Genomic DNA, 18,711 nt, shown 5'->3' on the forward strand with positions numbered 1-18,711 from the left:
CTGTGTACCGCGCTGAGATTAACAAGCTAATCACAGCGGGACACATAAAGAAAATTGACATTAAAGAGGCCGATCAGACGACCGAATCATGGTACGTGCCGCACCACAAAGTCCACCACAACGGCAAGGATCGTATTGTGTTCAACTGCAGCTACCAGATCGGATCACAAAATCTGAATAAAGAGCTCTTGCCCGGCCCAACACTCGGCCCCTCCCTACTAGGCGTGTTACTACGTTTCCGCCAGGACAAGGTGGCCATCAGCGGCGACATCAAAGGGATGTTCCTGCAGGTGAGACTAGTGGAGGAGGACAAGCCCCTGCTGCGGTTCCTATGGAGAGAGAGGATCGGGGATGAGCAACCAGCCATCTATCAATGGGAAGTCCTCCCTTTCGGAACCACATGCAGCCCATGCTGTGCTACGTTTGCACTGCAAAAACACGTCGCAGAGGACCCAGCAGCTGATGAAGAGGTCCGACAAAGTGTAGGAAATAGTTTCTACGTGGACAACTGTCTGCAAAGCGTCTCGATGCCAGAAGAAGCCGAGGCCCTTCTACTCAAGCTCCGCGCCTCCCTGATCAAAGGCGGCTTTGATCTCAGGCAGTGGGCCAGCAGCGACCCGCAAGTATTGCGCAGCCTCTCCCCCGAGGACAAGGCAGCAAGCAGCGAGACCTGGATGGCGACCATCCCAGGAGAAGCCCAAGAAATGACATTAGGACTAGTCTGGCGCTTCAAAACAGACTCGCTCCATTATAAACACACACCCCTGACCAAGGAGCAGGGAAGGTCGACTGCACTACCGACCACCAGACGGAGTGTATACAGAACACTCGCCAGACAATATGACCCGTTGGGATGTATTCTACCTTACACCACCAGGGCAAAGATGATTGTAAGAGCGTTATGGGACAAGGACCAGGGCTGGGACGACCCCATACCCGAACACCTTGCATCCACATGGAGAGAGTGGGAGACGGAACTCAGCTCACTCCCAGGTGTCAACATACGCTGCAGCTACTTCCCACCCACAGTGAGGCCGGAGACGTGCCAGATGGACCTGCACGTCTTCAGCGACGCCTCCGAAGTAGCCTACGGTTCGGTGGCCTACTTGCGTGCCCGAGAGGAGGGAGGAGAAATACATACTGCCTTCATCCTGGCCCGCTCAAGAATAGCCCCACGAAAGCAACAATCTATCCCGCGTCTAGAGCTCTGCGCAGCCCTAGCAGGAGCGCAACTCGCCACGTTAATCCAACGTGAACTCACCATTCCGGTGCAAAGAACAATCTTGTGGTCAGACTCCACGACAGTACTCACATGGATCCGGTCTGATTCGTGCAGATACAAGGTCTTCGTGGGAGTCAGAGTCACAGAGATTCAAGATTTAACAGAAGTAGCAAGCTGGAGGTATGTGGACACAAAACACAACCCAGCTGACGTCATCACCCGGGGAATGTCCCTGGATGACCTCACCCGTCACAACCTATACAGTGACGGGCCAGAGTTCCTCAAGCTCCCGGAAGAAGAGTGGCCTACACCCACCCCACGGGAAGCGAGTAAAGAGGAGGCAGAAAACAAGAAATCTATGTTCTGTGGATTGAACACACTCGTCTCCACAGACCCCGACATAGACGATTGCCTCACCCTAGAGAGTGCGCAGCTAAAGACATTCCTGTGGCACCACCCAGAGGTTCAGCTCACTACTGACATTACTGCAGCTGACTACGAAGAAGCAGAACTTCTTCTACTACAACGAGCCCAGAGAGACTCGTTCCCCGATGAGCTAGACTGTCTACAGGGAGCAAAGCCCGTCCCATCAGACAGCAGACTGCTCCACCTAGCCCCCGAGAGCGACGCCCATGGTCTCATCAGAGTGGGTGGTCGTCTGCGGAGAGCTCCAGACTTACCGGATGACGTCAAGTACCCGATAGTCTTAAACAGCCGACACAAGGTCACAGAGCTGATCATAAAGAAATACGACGAGGATGTGCATCACGCCGGGGCAGAGAGAGTCTTCGCGGAGATCAGACGTCGTTATTGGATACTGCAAGGGAGAGAAGCAGTGCGGCGCTTCCAGCGAACCTGTCTAGACTGTCGTAAGTGGCGAGCGCAGCCCAGTATACCCCGGATGGCTGACCTACCTCCCTGTCGCCTCCGACTCGGCGACAAGCCTTTTCACTCCACCGGTATGGACTGTTTCGGCCCGCTGTATATAAAGAAAGGAAGAGGAACCGAGAAGCGGTGGGGTATTGTATTCAAATGCATGACCACCCGAGCGATGCATATAGAACTCCTTCCAACCATGAGCACAGACTCATTCCTTATGGCCTTCCGAAGATTCACATCGCGGAAAGGTAAACCGTCTATATTGTTGTCTGATCACGGGACAAACTTCAAAGGCGGAGAAAGAGAGCTGAGAGAGAGCTTCCAAGCTATGGGCCCAGAACTTAAGACCCACCTCGCTCCATACCAGATTGACTTCCAGTTTAATCCCCCGAACGCACCTCACTTCGGTGGAACTTGGGAACGAGAAGTACGTTCAATAAAGACAGCCCTGTACGCCGTGCTTGGGGCCCAGACCGTGGCGGAAGAAGTCCTAATGACAGTCCTCACGGAGATCGAGGGAGTATTGAACTCAAAGCCCCTCGGTTACGTCTCAAGTGATGTAGCAGATGTCGACCCAGTCACCCCCAACACACTCTTGATGGGGCGGCTGGACCCCGCGCTACCACAGACAATGTACAGGCCTGAAGAAGCGAACGGCCGAAGAATGTGGAGGTACAGTCAAGTATTGGCTGACAAGTTTTGGAACAGCTTCCTACTCCACTATCTACCGTCTCTACAGACCCGCCAGAAATGGGTGAAAGAGAGAGACAATTTGACAGAAGGAACAGTCGTCATGATCATCGACCAGTCACTACCCCGAGCTATGTGGCCGGCTGGCCGCGTAAGCAAAGTGATAACCGGTGCCGACGGAAAGGTCCGAGCAGCCGAAGTGCTCGTCCAAGGGCGGATCTACACCCGACCCGTGGCGAGGCTAATAGAACTGCCAAGGCTCCCCGATACCATCGATGACGACCATGACCCCATGACTTTGTGAACTGACCGACCCCTCACAACAGACATTGAGTAGTGGACAGTGCGGTTAATCTGTCTCTGTTTAGCTAATTAGGTGGGACTAATTAGGGGGCGGCTGTTACAAAGGATCAGATTAAACCGAATATATATATTTATTTATTGATATATATTGCATAGTATTTGTATATCGTTTGATATCCCTTGTATATTCCTTGTACATATACACAGAATATCCCTTTAGCCCAGACCATAATATTTCATTCTCCTATTGGACAGCGGTCCACCGGCGCCAGGGACCGGCCTCCGGAGTCAGGTTCAAAGTCACCGTCAAGACGTGTCTGGACATGCCCGGCCTTGCCCAGGGATACGCGACAGAAATGAGATTGGTACTAGTTTGTTCACCGTGCGTATAAATACGGCGCAGGTGAATATAGAAGCCCCTTCTTAGCCTTAGTGAGTTACCAATAAGTTGAAGCCTCACCCACGATACAACATGCGGTGAAGTATGGCCTGTTTGGCCCCAGAATAGAGCATTGAGACCGCGTGCGAATTAATAACTGAATTGTCAGAGTTTGGCGCTATACCGTCGAGTGCGACATATTTCTATTAAGTCAATAATAGTCTATTTGTGTATAGTGTATCGTGCGGTTAAAGTTCTACAGTGACCAGCATCTCTAACGCTTCCTCGTATTAGCTAGAGTTCTTATCCAGGCTGGGCTGACCACATGGTGCTTTCACCCGAGGAGACCTAGACGAGAACCGTATGGACATGTACACTGGATTAATCTACCCGACGACTACATAGCCCTTTGCGGCTGGAATATATTTGCTTTGGTCCTGTGATTTATGGAGCGGATAATCGCCGACGCCTGCACGTGTTGGATTTACCCCGCGAGGAGTCAAGTCGAGTCGGCGCCTCAGAGAGCCTGAGGCCGACTAGCTTTCTTCACTGTGGAGCTACAGTCTACGGAGAACAGCTGTATTCGTCTGTGGATCAAGAGGCTATTGCACCGGCTCCTGTACCTGGAGTCTCCTTAGTCATCGTTGACCAGACGTCCTACTACCGACAGATCTTCTACCCCTGCTGGCTTACAACCAGGGGGAACCCCTTCCAGTATCTCCCGCTATATTACTAGTGTACCATAGATATAATTCCCTAAGATTCAGGTTGTATAATTACCTCCTGCGTAACCAGAGAATGGACATTCATTATTGATTTGCCTACGCATATTCCTTTGCCTTACAAGTGCATTCAAAGAATAATGTAAAGTATATTATGTACCCTTTGCTCCATTAAATACTTGATTATACCTTTGTGTGGAACCGATTTCATTGTGGGAAGTGTTCATCATATTCATATATCGTGTACTGTATGGCCAGTAATTAAAGTACATAAAGCGGTAGTGGTTTAATGATACCATACTTATCAATACAGTCAGGGAATTGTACCCCTCAGTTACAATAGTCGTAGTACCCCTGAATGAGTGCTCCTGCCAGAGTCTTCAGGGTATTCTTGTTTACCAGAGAGGAGATCCGGTACAAGAATCGAGTTCGTTGGTTGACTTTTTTTATTACATTGAATGCCATTTTGTCACAGGAGAGATTAGCCTCTAGGATGGAACCCAGGTAGGTAATTTCATCTTTCCTTGTGACAATATTGTCACCCACTGTAACTGAGAAGCCGTCGGTCTTGCTGAGTTTGTTATTTGAACCGAAGAGAATGGACTCTGTTTTGCCCATGTGTAATGATAGTTTGTTATCAGCGAGCCATATGCAGATTCTGCCTAGTTCCGAGCTGAGGGTTTTTTAAACCTGTAACTTGTTCTTGTCAGAGACCAGCAGCAAACAGGAACAAGTTGCAGTCACAAGCTGACGACATGTAATTTGCATAAATTAGGAACAGTAGCGGTCCTAGTATGCTTCCTTGTGGAACACCACAGCTCACTGTGAGGGGGGGGATAGGGTACCGTTTACCTCCACCATCTGTTCCCTCCCCTCAAGGTAGGATTGCATCCAGCTCACTGATAGACTATCAAAACCAATTGCTTTTAGCTTGTCAATCAGAATGGAGTGATTGACCGTGTCAAAGGCCTTTTGTAGGTCCAGCATGACCATGCCGCAGTATTTGCCTGCGTCCACCTCTTGTTTGATGTGGTCATTCAAATAGAGAAGGCATGTGTCAGTGGAGTGGGATGTTCTGAAGCCAGATTGGAATTCGTAGATTAGATTTTTTTCCGCTAGGTACTTTTCGACCTGTTCGTAGACTATTTTTTCCATTACTTTCGAGATGGAGGTGAGAATAGAAACAGGGCGGTAGTTGCCTGGGTCTAATTTGCTGCCCTTTTTGTGCAGAGGGGTCACCCTCGCAATTTTGAAGTCCTTGGGGACGTGTCCCTGTTTTATGGAGAGGTTTATTATGTGTGTGATGATTGGGGTGATGGCGGCTGCTGAGTCTCTGAGGAATTTGGAGGGGATGTTGTCATGGCCAGTGGCCTTGTTAGGTTGGAGGGCGCTCAGTTTATTGAGTACCTCATCTGTTGTTACCATTTCCAGCTTGAAGTCGTCCTTGCGGACCCCTAGGTTTTTGTAGTAAGCTACTATGTGTTCTACCCCATAAAGCCCTGAGTGGGAGGGTAGTTTGTTTACCAGTGTTGTGGCTATGTTTGTGAAGAAAATGTTTAAGTAATTGGCTACATCCAGCTTGTCTGTGATGAGCGTGTTGTCCGTTTTTATGTTTATGTTTGAGAATCTGGTTTTAAGTTTTTTACTGCATCCTAGTTGATTATTGAGTAATTTCCAAAGTTCACGTGGTTTGTTTTTGTTTTCCTCAGTTTTGTCATTGATGAAATTCTTTTTTGCAGTTTTGATCATGGAGTTTACGTCGTTTCTTAGTCTGTTTCTTTCTAGTTTGAGTTCAGTCACGTGGGCTTGGAGTTCACTGCTCGTGCTTTTAGTAAGCTTTGACTGACTTTTACGAAACTCAGAGCATTTTTTGTCTCTGGTTTTCATAGCGGCCAGTATTTCGGAGTGCATCCACGGCTCAGCGTGATTTTTTACCCTGGTGGTTCTTAGGGGGGCCATGTCGTTTAGTATTGTTGAGAATTTGGTACGTATTGACGTATTTATTTCGCAAATGCAGTGTTTTCAAATAGCCACATTGCTGTATTTAGTGTATTCATTAGTGGCTCATATTCGTATATATAACATATTTCATTTTATCAACCTAGAATTGACGACAAGGCCTGCTGCTTGACGCTAGCTCCCATGCTAGCATTGGCTAATAACATACAGCTGAGAACCAGGAAGACCCAGGGCGGGCCACGCTCCTACCCTACCCAGGAAAGATGCTTCTAGGGCGGCAGAGAGTATGGAGGAAGACAAGGCTCTATGAAGAGAATGGGGTAAGTTTGAAGAAAATGTTTAACACAAACATGAAAGTTTTATAATTTCCATCACAATATGTAAAAAAATTAAATTTATCATTTTTTTTATCTAATCTAGTTTCATTAATTAATTCATACCTTTTGAACAATAGATGCTCTAATCTGTTAGATTAGATTAGATCAGCTGTTCTATATTGCCAACAAGATTATCTACATTCCATTCATTACACATAAATCTGACATAAGCAAGGAAAGTGCTTGAAAATTAATTTGTATCTTCCAAGTTTAATTTCAACAAGTTCAAGTGCAACTACATATGAACCATAATAATAAAAATGATGATGATAATCATACACTTATTTTATATCATTGGAAAGCCCTTGTTGTTAGCTTCAAAATGGTACCAAATATGAGGTCCTTTGAAATACCCAGTAACTAATAATCTATCACAAACCAATGCAAGTTCAAGTTCAAACTGATTTCCTAAATGGACCACAACTCCGTGGTTTAATGTTATGCTATTGCCTATTAGGCCACTGTCATCTTATCAACCAGGAAATGCTCATGTGAAACCTAGTTTTATGTGTGAAACTTGTATTAGAAGTGAATGAAAAAAACTATATTTTTTCTGTGAAGCTAAGCAGGGTTGTGTGTATACAGTAGGTGAGGTATATCCAGTAGGGATGTTCGATATTGGCTTTTTTAGCGATATCCGATATACCGATATTGTCCAACTCTTAACAGTTTGAGCGCCAGGGGTCGCTATGGGCGTTGGGCCGTTGTGTGCCAGCGCTTTGTTCAATGGGAATAAGTTCCGGTGTTTGCAGTGCTAAACCTATATTAAATATCTATATCTAATAACGACGTTGATTGTCAGTGAGTTTCTTCCGGTCAACATGCAAAAAACTGATTATTTTTTCATCCATACATTTCCGTTTTATACCGTGGTGAATATGAGTATAGTTGTAGAGTGATCCTGTGTAATCCCAGGGAACTCCGTCAAACAGCGCTTTAGTGAAATTCACTAAACACGTTGCCATTTCTCGCCTGATTATTGAATCATTCTGAAATCAACGCTAGATTATCGGTATTATGTTTCATCGTGCATGCACGAAAGGGGGGGGATGGAAAAGCAAGTAGATAGAAGAAGCTTCTATCCTCAGGCCATCAGAATGCTAAATGACAATAACACTATGTAACAACCATCAAATGCACTCACAGCACACACATCCACACGCACACACTCACTTTAAACAAACAACTCACTGCAGCACCCACTTTACCCACTTTAGAACAACTAAACACACTTTATATTTATTGGTAAAGAATTTGCACTACAACCCATACCTCATTACACCTTACTGTAAATTGTACCTAAATTGTACCTCATCCCATTTCTGCTTTGTACTGTATACTATAGTATATTGTATTGTAACTCAGTTACTTCTACTCTGCATTGTACATTGTATATATACTGAACACTTTGTCTACGTACTTGACTTCTATTTTATACTTACTATACTTATTTTATACTTATCTATTTTTATCTAGCACAATCTCTGGAGCAAAACAGAAAGAAGCATTTTATATAATAGTATACTGTACTTCTGTATGACAACTAATAAAGAAACTTGAACTTGAAACTTGAACTTGAAACTCTGTGCTTTGATCGCAGCCAACGGCACACACACACACGCTGTGATCACTGCGAAAAAATCATCAGATCAACGCAAGATTGGTAACATATAGTCCACTCCTTACCTCGTCTATGATGTACTGCAAAAAGAATAATCCAATTATCTGATCGCCATTCCAAATATTGATCGCGGTCGTGTGTCCAACATTTATCCACCAAAACACATGAATCCACGGTGCTCCAGTGTCCCCAATCCGTGTGTTATAACGTTACTCATGCCCGAGAAGGTAAACCCGGACCGGACTTCTTAGATCGATGCACAGCCCAAGCCAGAGGGATTCCAATGATGTGTAATACCGGCCGCAAGGCATTAGGCGGCGGTATTGGCCGTTTGCGATCTCAGAGCCATTCCCAATGATAACATCAGGCTGGATGGATGAATTATGAATGGATATAGCGAATAAAAGAAATAACGATTAAAACCCAACTTTTCTCAGGTTTGGTGCCCAGCCCAGAGTTAACACGAATTATTACATGGCGTTTTCACATTCGCCGAAATGCTTGCTTGTGATTGGTCAATAGCCCCCCGACAGCGGTCATTATTTTTCAATAATGACCGCTGTGGGACAATAATGACCGATGTGCGCAGCTGTTCGCAATCAAGCCCACATCAGTGCAGCAAATCAGACACACCTGCCGCGGCTGCACTGACAGCGGAGTGTGTGTAGATTACAGCGGAGCCAGAACAGAGGCTGCCCGCGATAATAATAATCACTTTATTTGGGCTGACAGAGCCACAGAACAACTGCGATTTGTCAAATGAATTAGGTATATTGTTAGTAAGTTAGCCATGTAATAAGCGGGATAATGTATAGCTTTACTCGGTCATTGTCGCAAAATAATTGACCTTCACTGACGTTTAAAACACCTCGCCGAAGCGGCTCGGTATTTTAAACTACGTGTCGGTCAATTATTTTGCTACAATGACCTCGTAGCTATACATTATCCCTTACATATGTCGTCCTTGGCGCTGAATGTGTTAATTTCCAATACCGATATAAAAAACGGAATAATTTCAGGTAATTAACATTACATATCTCTTGTCGTGGAATGAACACAACATTATGCATTCTTTTGACAATAAATAAAATAAGAATTTGTTCTTACTTGCTTGCCTGGGTAAATAAAGGTTAAATAAATGTTAAAAAAATATATATATTTTTTTTAACTGATACCGATAATTTCCGATATTAAATTTGAATGCCAATATCGGCCGATAATATCGGACATCCCTAATATCCAGTGTTCACTATTTGGTGAAACAAGACAGATGCTCTGGCCAGAAATCAGAGTAGCCATCTTGTTTCACCAAATAGCAAAGATTGGAAATACTTCACCTATAACTACAACCCTGATTAGCTTACACAATGTTGTTCTCTATGGTTCACCTATGGGCTCTGTTCTCTGTGGTTCCTATGGGCTCTTTCTCTATGGTTCCTATGGGCTCTATTCTGATTCCTATGGGCTCTGTTCTCTATGGTTCACCTATGGGCTGTTCTCTATGGTTCCTATGGGCTGTTCTCTGTGGTTCCTATGGGCTCTGTTCTCTATGGTTCGCCTATGGGCTCTGTTCTCTGTGGTTCCTATGGGCTCTGTTCTCTATGGTTCACCTATGGGCTCTGTTCTCTGTGGTTCCTATGGGTTCTGTTCTCTATGGTTCACCTATGGGCTCTGTTCTCTGTGGTTCCTATGGGCTCTGTTCTCTATGGTTCCTATAGGCTCTGTTCTCTGTGGTTCTCATATGGGGGGTCTTGCTATTGATCACTATCTGCTCTCGTGTTTGGTTGGCTTTAACTTATGCTTAGCAGTAAGCAATAAGAAACAGAGCCTCGATGCGAAAAATATAAACTATTATTTTACACTTTTTTTCATCAATAAAATATCTTATTTCAATATGTGAGTTGTCTGACTGACGTATTGCCATAGGCTATGAACATAGTGACAGTAGAAACACACAGCCTGTGAAAGCACTGGGAACAGCAGCCAGTTTCCTTTCGGCGCCCATGTTAACAGATTGGAGCTCCACGGCCGGCTTGCAATCTGCAGGGATGGTTTCGGCTTCTGGTCTATTTTCTCCACAAGCCGTGAGCGAATTGGACATACAGTATACCAGATTAAAAAAATATCTAAACTAGATAAACAAACACATTACTAAGATCAATTGTATGACGTGGTTAGTGTAGGATGTTCTTTTAAATGTTTTAAATGTTGTCATTTAAATTGGTTTGGTTTGTCATTATTATTTATTCATATTATATTACATTATTATTATTATATATTATTATTGTTATTATTATTATTTGCAGGTTGGTTGCCGACTCGCAAATTATATGAGGAGAGGAGGAGGGAAAGCAGAGAAAGACACGCACGCACGCACGCACGCACACACACACACACACACACACACACACACACACACACACACACACACACACACACACACACACACACACACACACACACACACACACACACACACACACACACACACACACACACACACACACACACACACACACACACACACACACACACACACACACACACACACACACACACACACACACACACAGAGGGGGTTAAAGTATTTTTGTCTCTCTCTACTCACAGTGGGACACTGCTTTGATTTCAACAGTCTTGGGAATCTTTTCATCACGGGTCCATCCTGCACTCCTCCTGCTAACCTGGGACTTGAACAGCGTGTTCACCAGAGTCGACTTCCCCAGCCCGCTGTGCCCTAACAGAGACAGAGAGAGAAAGAGACAGACAGATAAAGAGAGAGAGAGAGAGAGAGAGAGAGAGAGAGAGAGAGAGAGAGAGAGAGAGAGAGAGAGAGAGAGAGAGAGAGAGAGAGAGAGAGAGAGAGAGAGAGAGAGAGAGAGAGAGAGAGAGAGAGAGAGAGAGAGAGAGAGAGTATTTGTAAGATGGAGTCAAATTGAGTGAGTAACGAGATAACAGATCAGACAAGGGATGCAACAAAACTAGTCTAGAAACATAGGTCCACCTGCATAGGGTGGATTTTTTTTCACCACCTGTTTTTTCTTAATCCTTGAAGTGTCTATTTTAAGATTCTGCCAGGTAAAATAATGTCCCATGGGGTTTACTTTTAACCCTTTATTGCACCTATCTTGAACCAAAACCTGAAAAAGAAGAAAAAGGAAACAGCATAACTTTTGAAGTTAACAAAATATAGAGACAAATTAAAACATTTTCCCAAACAAGTTTGACCCAAGGAATTCAGTACAATTGTTATTTTTAAGATTCAAACACATCTTGATTCAATTTCAGGCCAGAAAAAGCAAAAAACGCTGGAAAAAAAACATATGTCACATCTCTATTGTCCCTTTTTACTAAAATGTAGTGCATTGGACGAGATCGATTTAGGTTAATATTGGAAATAATATTGTAATAAAGATTTTCTCCATGCTGTTATACCCTAAATATTGTAGATTTTGTGTAAACATGGCCAAAAGTGGAAGACGAATGTGAAAAGACTAATTTGTCCTACATAGACAAAAATGAACACATTTTCCTATACAATTTGAAATCCAGTGAAATATGTTTTGTTAAGGTTCAAACAAAGTACTAACAGTACATCTTCTCTGTTAGCACAACATTCAAACCTAAACTACTAATCATCATCATGATCATCATCGCCAAAGAGATCGTCAAAGTCTATCTCTCCAATCTCCATCTCTTCCTCCTCCTCATGCATGTTACGTTTTGCATAATCTGCCTCCTTATTAAGAGCTTCTTGCTCTTCTGACTCCGCTTTCTGGGCCAGTACCACAACAAGAGAAGGAGGGAGGATGGGTCCAACCGTCCAGACAGGCTCTAACACCCCCTCATCCATCATTGTGGGGCGGTGTGGCTCAGGGGTAGAGCGGGTCGTCCAATGATCGAAGGGTTGGTGGTTCGAATCCCGCTCAAGCCCATGTCCATCCCACTGCCGTTGTGTCCTTGGGCAAGACACTTAACCTACTTGCCTCGTATGAATGTGTATGCATGTGAATGAATGTTGGTGGTGGTCGGAGGGGCCGTAGGCAATGATTATTCGCCACGCTTCTGTGAGTCTGCCTCAGGGCAGCTCTGGCTGCAATTGTAGCTTACCATCACCGGTATGACTGTGTATGAACGAATAATGGACTCTGTAAGCGCTCTGGGGTCACTGGGGTGTCATGAAGAGCGCTATATAAATCCAATCCATTATTATTATTATTATCATCTTCTCCCAGCCCATATCCTTGATCATAGGGTTTGGGCCTCTCAAATATTGACTGGTCTGCTCTTTTGTAGCAGGCAACTCTGAAGTTGACTCGCTGTACATGTGGGATGAGACAGACCTTGGGAGGAGGCAGGCGTTCAAGGTCTACTTTGGATCTGGATATGCCCATCAACCTCCAAGAACTCATGCATTACCCCCTCTCACCTCATGCACTTACTCCGCTCTCTTCCTGATAGTAAGTTAGCAGGCCTAGATAACCTGGATAGTAAAGTGCTGAGAATGACTGCTGGTATCATAGCATCTCCTATATGTCATATTATGAATAGATGTTTGGATGTGGGCCTATGTCCAAAGATGTGGAAGGAGGCTAAGGTTTTTCCTTTACCTAAGGACACCAAAGCTGCTTTTAATGAGGGAAATTCTAGACCTATAAGTATTTTACCTGTCTTGAGCAAAATCATGGAAAAGTTGGTGCATTCACAAATTCAAGCGTATTCAAGCTTGCAACAGATTCTCAACATGCCTATACAGTAGAGCTGGTCACTCTACTTCTACTGCTTTGATACAGATGACTGATGACTGGCTTAAAGCTATAGATAACTCTATGCTGGTGAGCTGTGCTGTTTGGTTTTAGTGCTGCATTTGATGTGCTGGACCATTCTCTACTGGTTGAGAAACTTAAATGTTATGGTTTTAACACTTCTGCTTTAAAGTGGATACTAAGTTATTTGTCCTCTAGATCACAGAAGGTGTATCTAAATGGCAGCCTGTCCAGTAGCAGAGGTCTAGAGTGTGGCGTTCCGCAAGGAAGTTGCCTAGGACCTTTGCTCTTCTCTGTATTTACTAACGACCTATCTTGGGCTACAAAATGTGCTACAACAGTTCTTTATGCAGATGATTCGACATTGTATTACGCTGCACCATCATGCAATGTACTTAATGAAGTTTTGAGCAGAGAACTTAAAGTTGTGCATGACTGGGTAGTATGTAATAGACTTGTCCTTAATATCTCCAAGACTAAATGTATTGTGCTGGGTACAAGGCACAGGTTATCTACAAATCCAAAGCTTCATTTAAACTTGTGTAATTCAGCAGTTCAACAAGTTGAAAGTACTAAACTCCTTGGAGTGATGCTGGATTGCACTCTGTCTTGGTCTCAGCATATTAATTATATTGTTTTGAAAATGGGAAAAGCAATTGGTATTTCCAGGAAATGTGCTTCTTTTGTTGCCCATCCCCTTTTATGTCAGATAGTGCAAAGTTTAGTTTTATGTCATCTTGACTATTGCTCTGCGATGTGGTCATCTCCAGGTGGTCCAGAACAGGGCAGCACGGTTGGTACTGGGCTGCTCACTAAGGTCTAATGTGAGCACTATGCTTGCCCGCCTCTCTTGGCTTAACGTTTAAAATAGATTGTCTTTAATATACTTGTGCTGTTCAAGTTGGTCATGAGCAGTAAAACTCCTGTTTTTATACATACCTAAACAGATTGTTTTTAGTAATACTGTGCATGAGCATTACACTAGAGGTTCCAGAAGTGGGCAGCTTGATTTGCCAGGTCCAAAAACCAATGCTTTAAGGAGATTTTTTATTTTTAGAGCATTAACTCTTTGAATAACCTGCCTCAAAACCTCTGCTGCATTTACAGTAGATTCACTTTTAAAAATAATCTTAAATTGTATTTAACACTGTAAAATATTTTGTTTTGTTTTTGTTTTCTGTTTCTGTGCTTAGCCTTGCATGTAATTTTAGCTATTTTAATTGTTAGTTTCATTATTTATTTTACCTTTATTTTACCGGGTAGTCACTTGAGATCAAAGATCTCTTTTTCGAGCAAGACCTGGCCTAATTATGCATTGTGTGTTGAGTACTGACTTTTAATTAAAAAAAATTGCAATAATAATTGTTTTTGTATGTTTTTTTTGTGTGGACCCCAGGAAGACTAATGGGGATCCGTAATCAAATCAAATCAAATCACTTGGCTCTCCCGATGGCTTTTTTGCCAAGACAAACAATGATGATCCTCCTCTACCAGCATGACCAACCTCTCTATATACTGATGATCCTCCTCTACCATGTCAGCATGACCAACCTCTCCATATACTGATGATCCTCCTCTACCAGCATGACCAACCTCTCCATATACTGATGATCCTCCTCTACCATGTCAGCATGACCAACCTCTATATACTGGTGATCCTCCTCTACCATGTCGGCATGACCAACCTCTCATATAATGATGATCCTCCTCTACCGTCACATCAGAAACTCTCTGTCAACAAAAGCAGCAGCACTGTATTTTAATGCCATTATTATGTACTTAACATACTGTCTGACTAGCTGGACACAAGCCTCCTGTACAACACTACGATCTGTACAGGTAGTTTACCATCAGGCTGTGAAAGTTCTGGACAGGAAAACAAACAGCCACCACCATTGTTATAGCATAGCAAACCAGAACCTACTGAGCTGGGACAATTTCGTCAAATTCAAAGATGCCTGCCTTACCTATAAAATCCTACATGGCTTGGCTCCCCCCCCCCCCCCCCCCCCCCCTCTGTACTTTCATAAAACAGAAAGCATCTGCTGACAGATGTACCAGGTCTGTAGTCAGAGGGGACTGTGTAGTCCCAAACAGAAGGTCTGCTTTTAGTCAGGCAGCCTTTTCCGTGAGAGCAGCCCACACGTGAGTCTGCCAACACGGCTCAGGGAGTATCAAAGTTACATTTCATTTCAAACTAACTTAAACCATGGTTGAGAGATGATCAAGTGTGCGACCATTTTAACTGAGGGGTTGTGATGTATTGTAATGTATTTTAATGTATTTATTTGTATGTATTTTAGTGTATTGTAACCTATACTGATTCCTACTGTGTTTTAATTATTGTAGTATGTTTTAATTATTGTAGTGCTCATGTCACCTGCCAATAAATACAAATACAAAATACCAACATGATCCTCCTCTACCATGTCAGCATGACCAACCTCTCTATATACTGGTGATCCTCCTCTACCAGCATGACCAACCTCTCTATATACTGGTGATCCTCCTCTACCAGCATGACCAACCTCTCTATATACTGATGATCCTCCTCTACCAGCATGACCAACCTCTCTATATACTGATGATCCTCCTCTACCAGCATGACCAACCTCTCTATATACTGATGATCCTCCTCTACCATGTCAACATGACCAACCTCTCCATATACTGATGATCCTCCTCTACCAGCATGACCAACCTCTATATACTGATGATCCTCCTCTACCATGTCAGCATGACCAACCTCTATATACTGATGATCCTCCTCTACCAGCATGACCAACCTCTATATACTGATGATCCTCCTCTACCATGTCAGCATGACCAACCTCTATATACTGATGATCCTCCTCTACCATGTCAGCATGACCAACCTCTCCATATACTGATGATCCTCCTCTACCAGCATGACCAACCTCTATATACTGATGATCCTCCTCTACCATGTCAGCATGACCAACCTCTCCATATACTGGTGATCCTCCTCTACCAGCATGACCAACCTCTCTATATACTGATGATCCTCCTCTACCAGCATGACCAACCTCTCTATATACTGATGATCCTCCTCTACCATGTCAGCATGACCAACCTCTCCAGGTTGAATCAAGATGTGTTTGAATCTTAAAAATAACAATTGTACTGAATTCCTTGGGTCAAACTTGTTTGGGAAAATGTTTTAATTTGTTGTTAACTTCAAAAGTTATGCTGTTTTCTTTTTCTTATTTTTCACGTTTTGGTTCAGGATAGGTGTAATGAAATGTTAAAAAAAGAAACAACATGGGACATTATTCCAACCTGTTACCTGGCAGAATCTTAAAATAGACACTTCAAGGATTAAGCAAAAACAGGTGGTGAAAAGAAATTAACAGTTAAATAACAGTGCCACTTTTCCTTTTGATAAGAAATCCAGCCATATTCCTTTCATTGTATTTCAAATACTGCACTTTAATTTCAAGTGGAAAACGAATCTTTCCATTAAGAACTGACAATCAGGGAATTTAAACATTGTTGAGATTGTTTTTTTGTGTTTATTTTAAAGAAAGGAAAGTCTAGTGCTGGCTGAGCATATTGTTTGTTTGCACTAAGTTAATACTTTGACAAATGTAGCCTATATTTTTCAGTCAGTTCGGTCTTTGTGTGCCAAACATTATTTAAGGCAAACCACTGTAAACCTTTTTTTTCTTTTTTTATATATATAAATGAGAAGCATGTTTACCGTGATACGAACCGAACCGTCTATTTTGTGAACCGTTCCACCCCTACTTATTACTGGATCTTGTAAACAAGTCACAGTAGAACAGTAATATGATTTATTTTCAGTGTTTTACCTATTCTGCCACTGCACAGAAATTAGGCCTTTTCTTTCTAAAGCAGTTATCAATGGTTACAGGCAGCCATGTTGGAAGAACGAGAACCACACAAACATTCCATGTAAGGGCCTCTATTCACAGGAAAGCACCCGTCTGACTTACCCACGACCATGATGTTGAAGTCGAAGCAAGTCTTCATGGTTTTCCTCCTCATCTGCTCTATGATGGTGTCAATGCCGATGTAACCCAGAAGTGTGGACCCATCACTGCCCGTTCCCTGATTACCGCCATGACCCACACCGGGGCCTGCACCATCTCTCACGGCATGGCTGGGGCCGTGACTTCCGATCGGAACTGGAATCGCACTTGGAGGGGGCGTGGCGGAAGGCCCACCCCCAATCCCTAACCCCTGCGGGGCGAAGGGGCTGGAGGGAGAAGGAGCCCCCACATGAGGAGGCTTGGCAGGGACGGCCGGTTTGGGTCTCACCTCAGGGGGAACGATGTCGGACATGTCTGCAGCAGAGGAAGTGGGAGATGTGTTTTACTGTGTAAGGCATGACTTCCTGAGGAACTAGGTCAGTACAGTAGAAATAGCAATTATAAGAAGAAGGTGGGAGTTCGAGGACTCTTTTTCCCAATTGATCCACAAGTGAAGAACTAGGCTACTGCAGAAGGTTTAGTTACTCACTCTGTCGAAGAAAACATTGCAGGCATATGGTAACAGTCACATGCATACGGTTGGACCCTGATGTGCATAACCTAAGGCCTCCAGGGCATAGACTGTACACAAGGAACAGGCTTCTGCTGTGCTTGAGATCAGATAATCCACATGCCTTGATTCAGATCGTAGTGGTCACAGAGGCAGTCACTGTGTCAGCTTGATTCAGGACAACACTCAGCCCTGCCCCCTCTCTGTCTCTGTCTTTCTCTCCCTCACTTGCTCCTTCACTCACTCACTCACTCACTCACTCACTCACTTACTCACTTGCACACACGCAATCAAAATGAATAACTCACCAGATTTGCAGAATTAAACCTCTATCTCAGATTATTACAGTATTAATCATAATCTAGATTCTCTGGCTGTGTCCAAGCAGATCAGACATTGCCCTTGATGTACTGTAGAGGCAAGGCATCCTGTGGTGAGAACCTGAATGCATCACCACCATCATGTCCTGTTTTTCATAAAGGAAAGCGGCTAACAAAAAAGGAAATGCCTTTATCATGCGTGGGTCACAAGACTCACAACTCACAATACATTACTAACGTTTAGATATTTTTTTTAACAATAGGACAAAAACAACAATTGTCCAGAAATATGTATCTCGGACTCTTGCAGCACACATCAGACCCTACTGTCCCCATTGTTTCTCTTCATCCATGCCGGATAGAAATGCTACCTTAGCTCTACAACGCAGCTCTAACAGAAAAGCTAGCTTTAATACGTTAGCTGGCTAGCACGCTACGCGTCCGTAACGGCCAGATTCAGCAGCAGTGATGTTCGAAACATGACTTACCAATTCCTGGTTAATTTAATTGCAAAATTGCTTAGGGTGAAGAATCGCCGTTTCGCTGCTAATCGTATGGTCCAGGGTACAAAAACAAACGCCGAATGTCCAACACAGACTGTAAGATGTAGACTAGGGTCGTGTGATTTGTCTGGGTACCTCTTTTTTCATTCCCTCTGGTCTAGAACCCCCCCCTTTATCGTTACCAAGGCGACAAGAGGAGAGGGAGCGGTGCGATGCAGCGCGCATGCTCAATATAACTCTCCGCGGGCAACCTTTTGGGCCACGAGATCTACTTTGCCCTTTTCCCAGGCTGGAGAGATCTACCATCGCGAGACAAGCAGACAGAGTGAGAATAACCATCGCTTTTTTAGGCTAATCACAATAATGCAAACATGTCATTTATTAATATTTTTTTAATAATAAAATGTAAATACATTGTGAATATCTAGGGAGAAAATATATTTATA

At 43.7% G+C, this 18,711-nt stretch overlaps 1 protein-coding gene across 1 annotated transcript in view; it reads right to left on the reverse strand.

Moving 5' to 3' along the window:
- septin3 (septin 3) overlaps positions 1–18,711 on the reverse strand; it is a 56,048-nt gene that overhangs the window by 36,920 nt on the left and 417 nt on the right. The window contains exons 2-3 of the mRNA XM_084319076.1: positions 16,896–17,246; positions 10,761–10,889 (exon numbers count right to left, since the gene is read on the reverse strand). Of these exons, the coding sequence (XP_084175202.1) occupies positions 10,761–10,889; positions 16,896–17,244 (478 nt within the window). The 5' untranslated portion in view covers positions 17,245–17,246. The remainder of the gene's footprint in view (positions 1–10,760; positions 10,890–16,895; positions 17,247–18,711) is intronic.

This window comes from Notolepis coatsorum (assembly GCF_963971535.1).
Source record: "Notolepis coatsorum genome assembly, chromosome: 7".
Lineage (NCBI taxonomy): Eukaryota > Metazoa > Chordata > Actinopteri > Aulopiformes > Paralepididae > Notolepis > Notolepis coatsorum.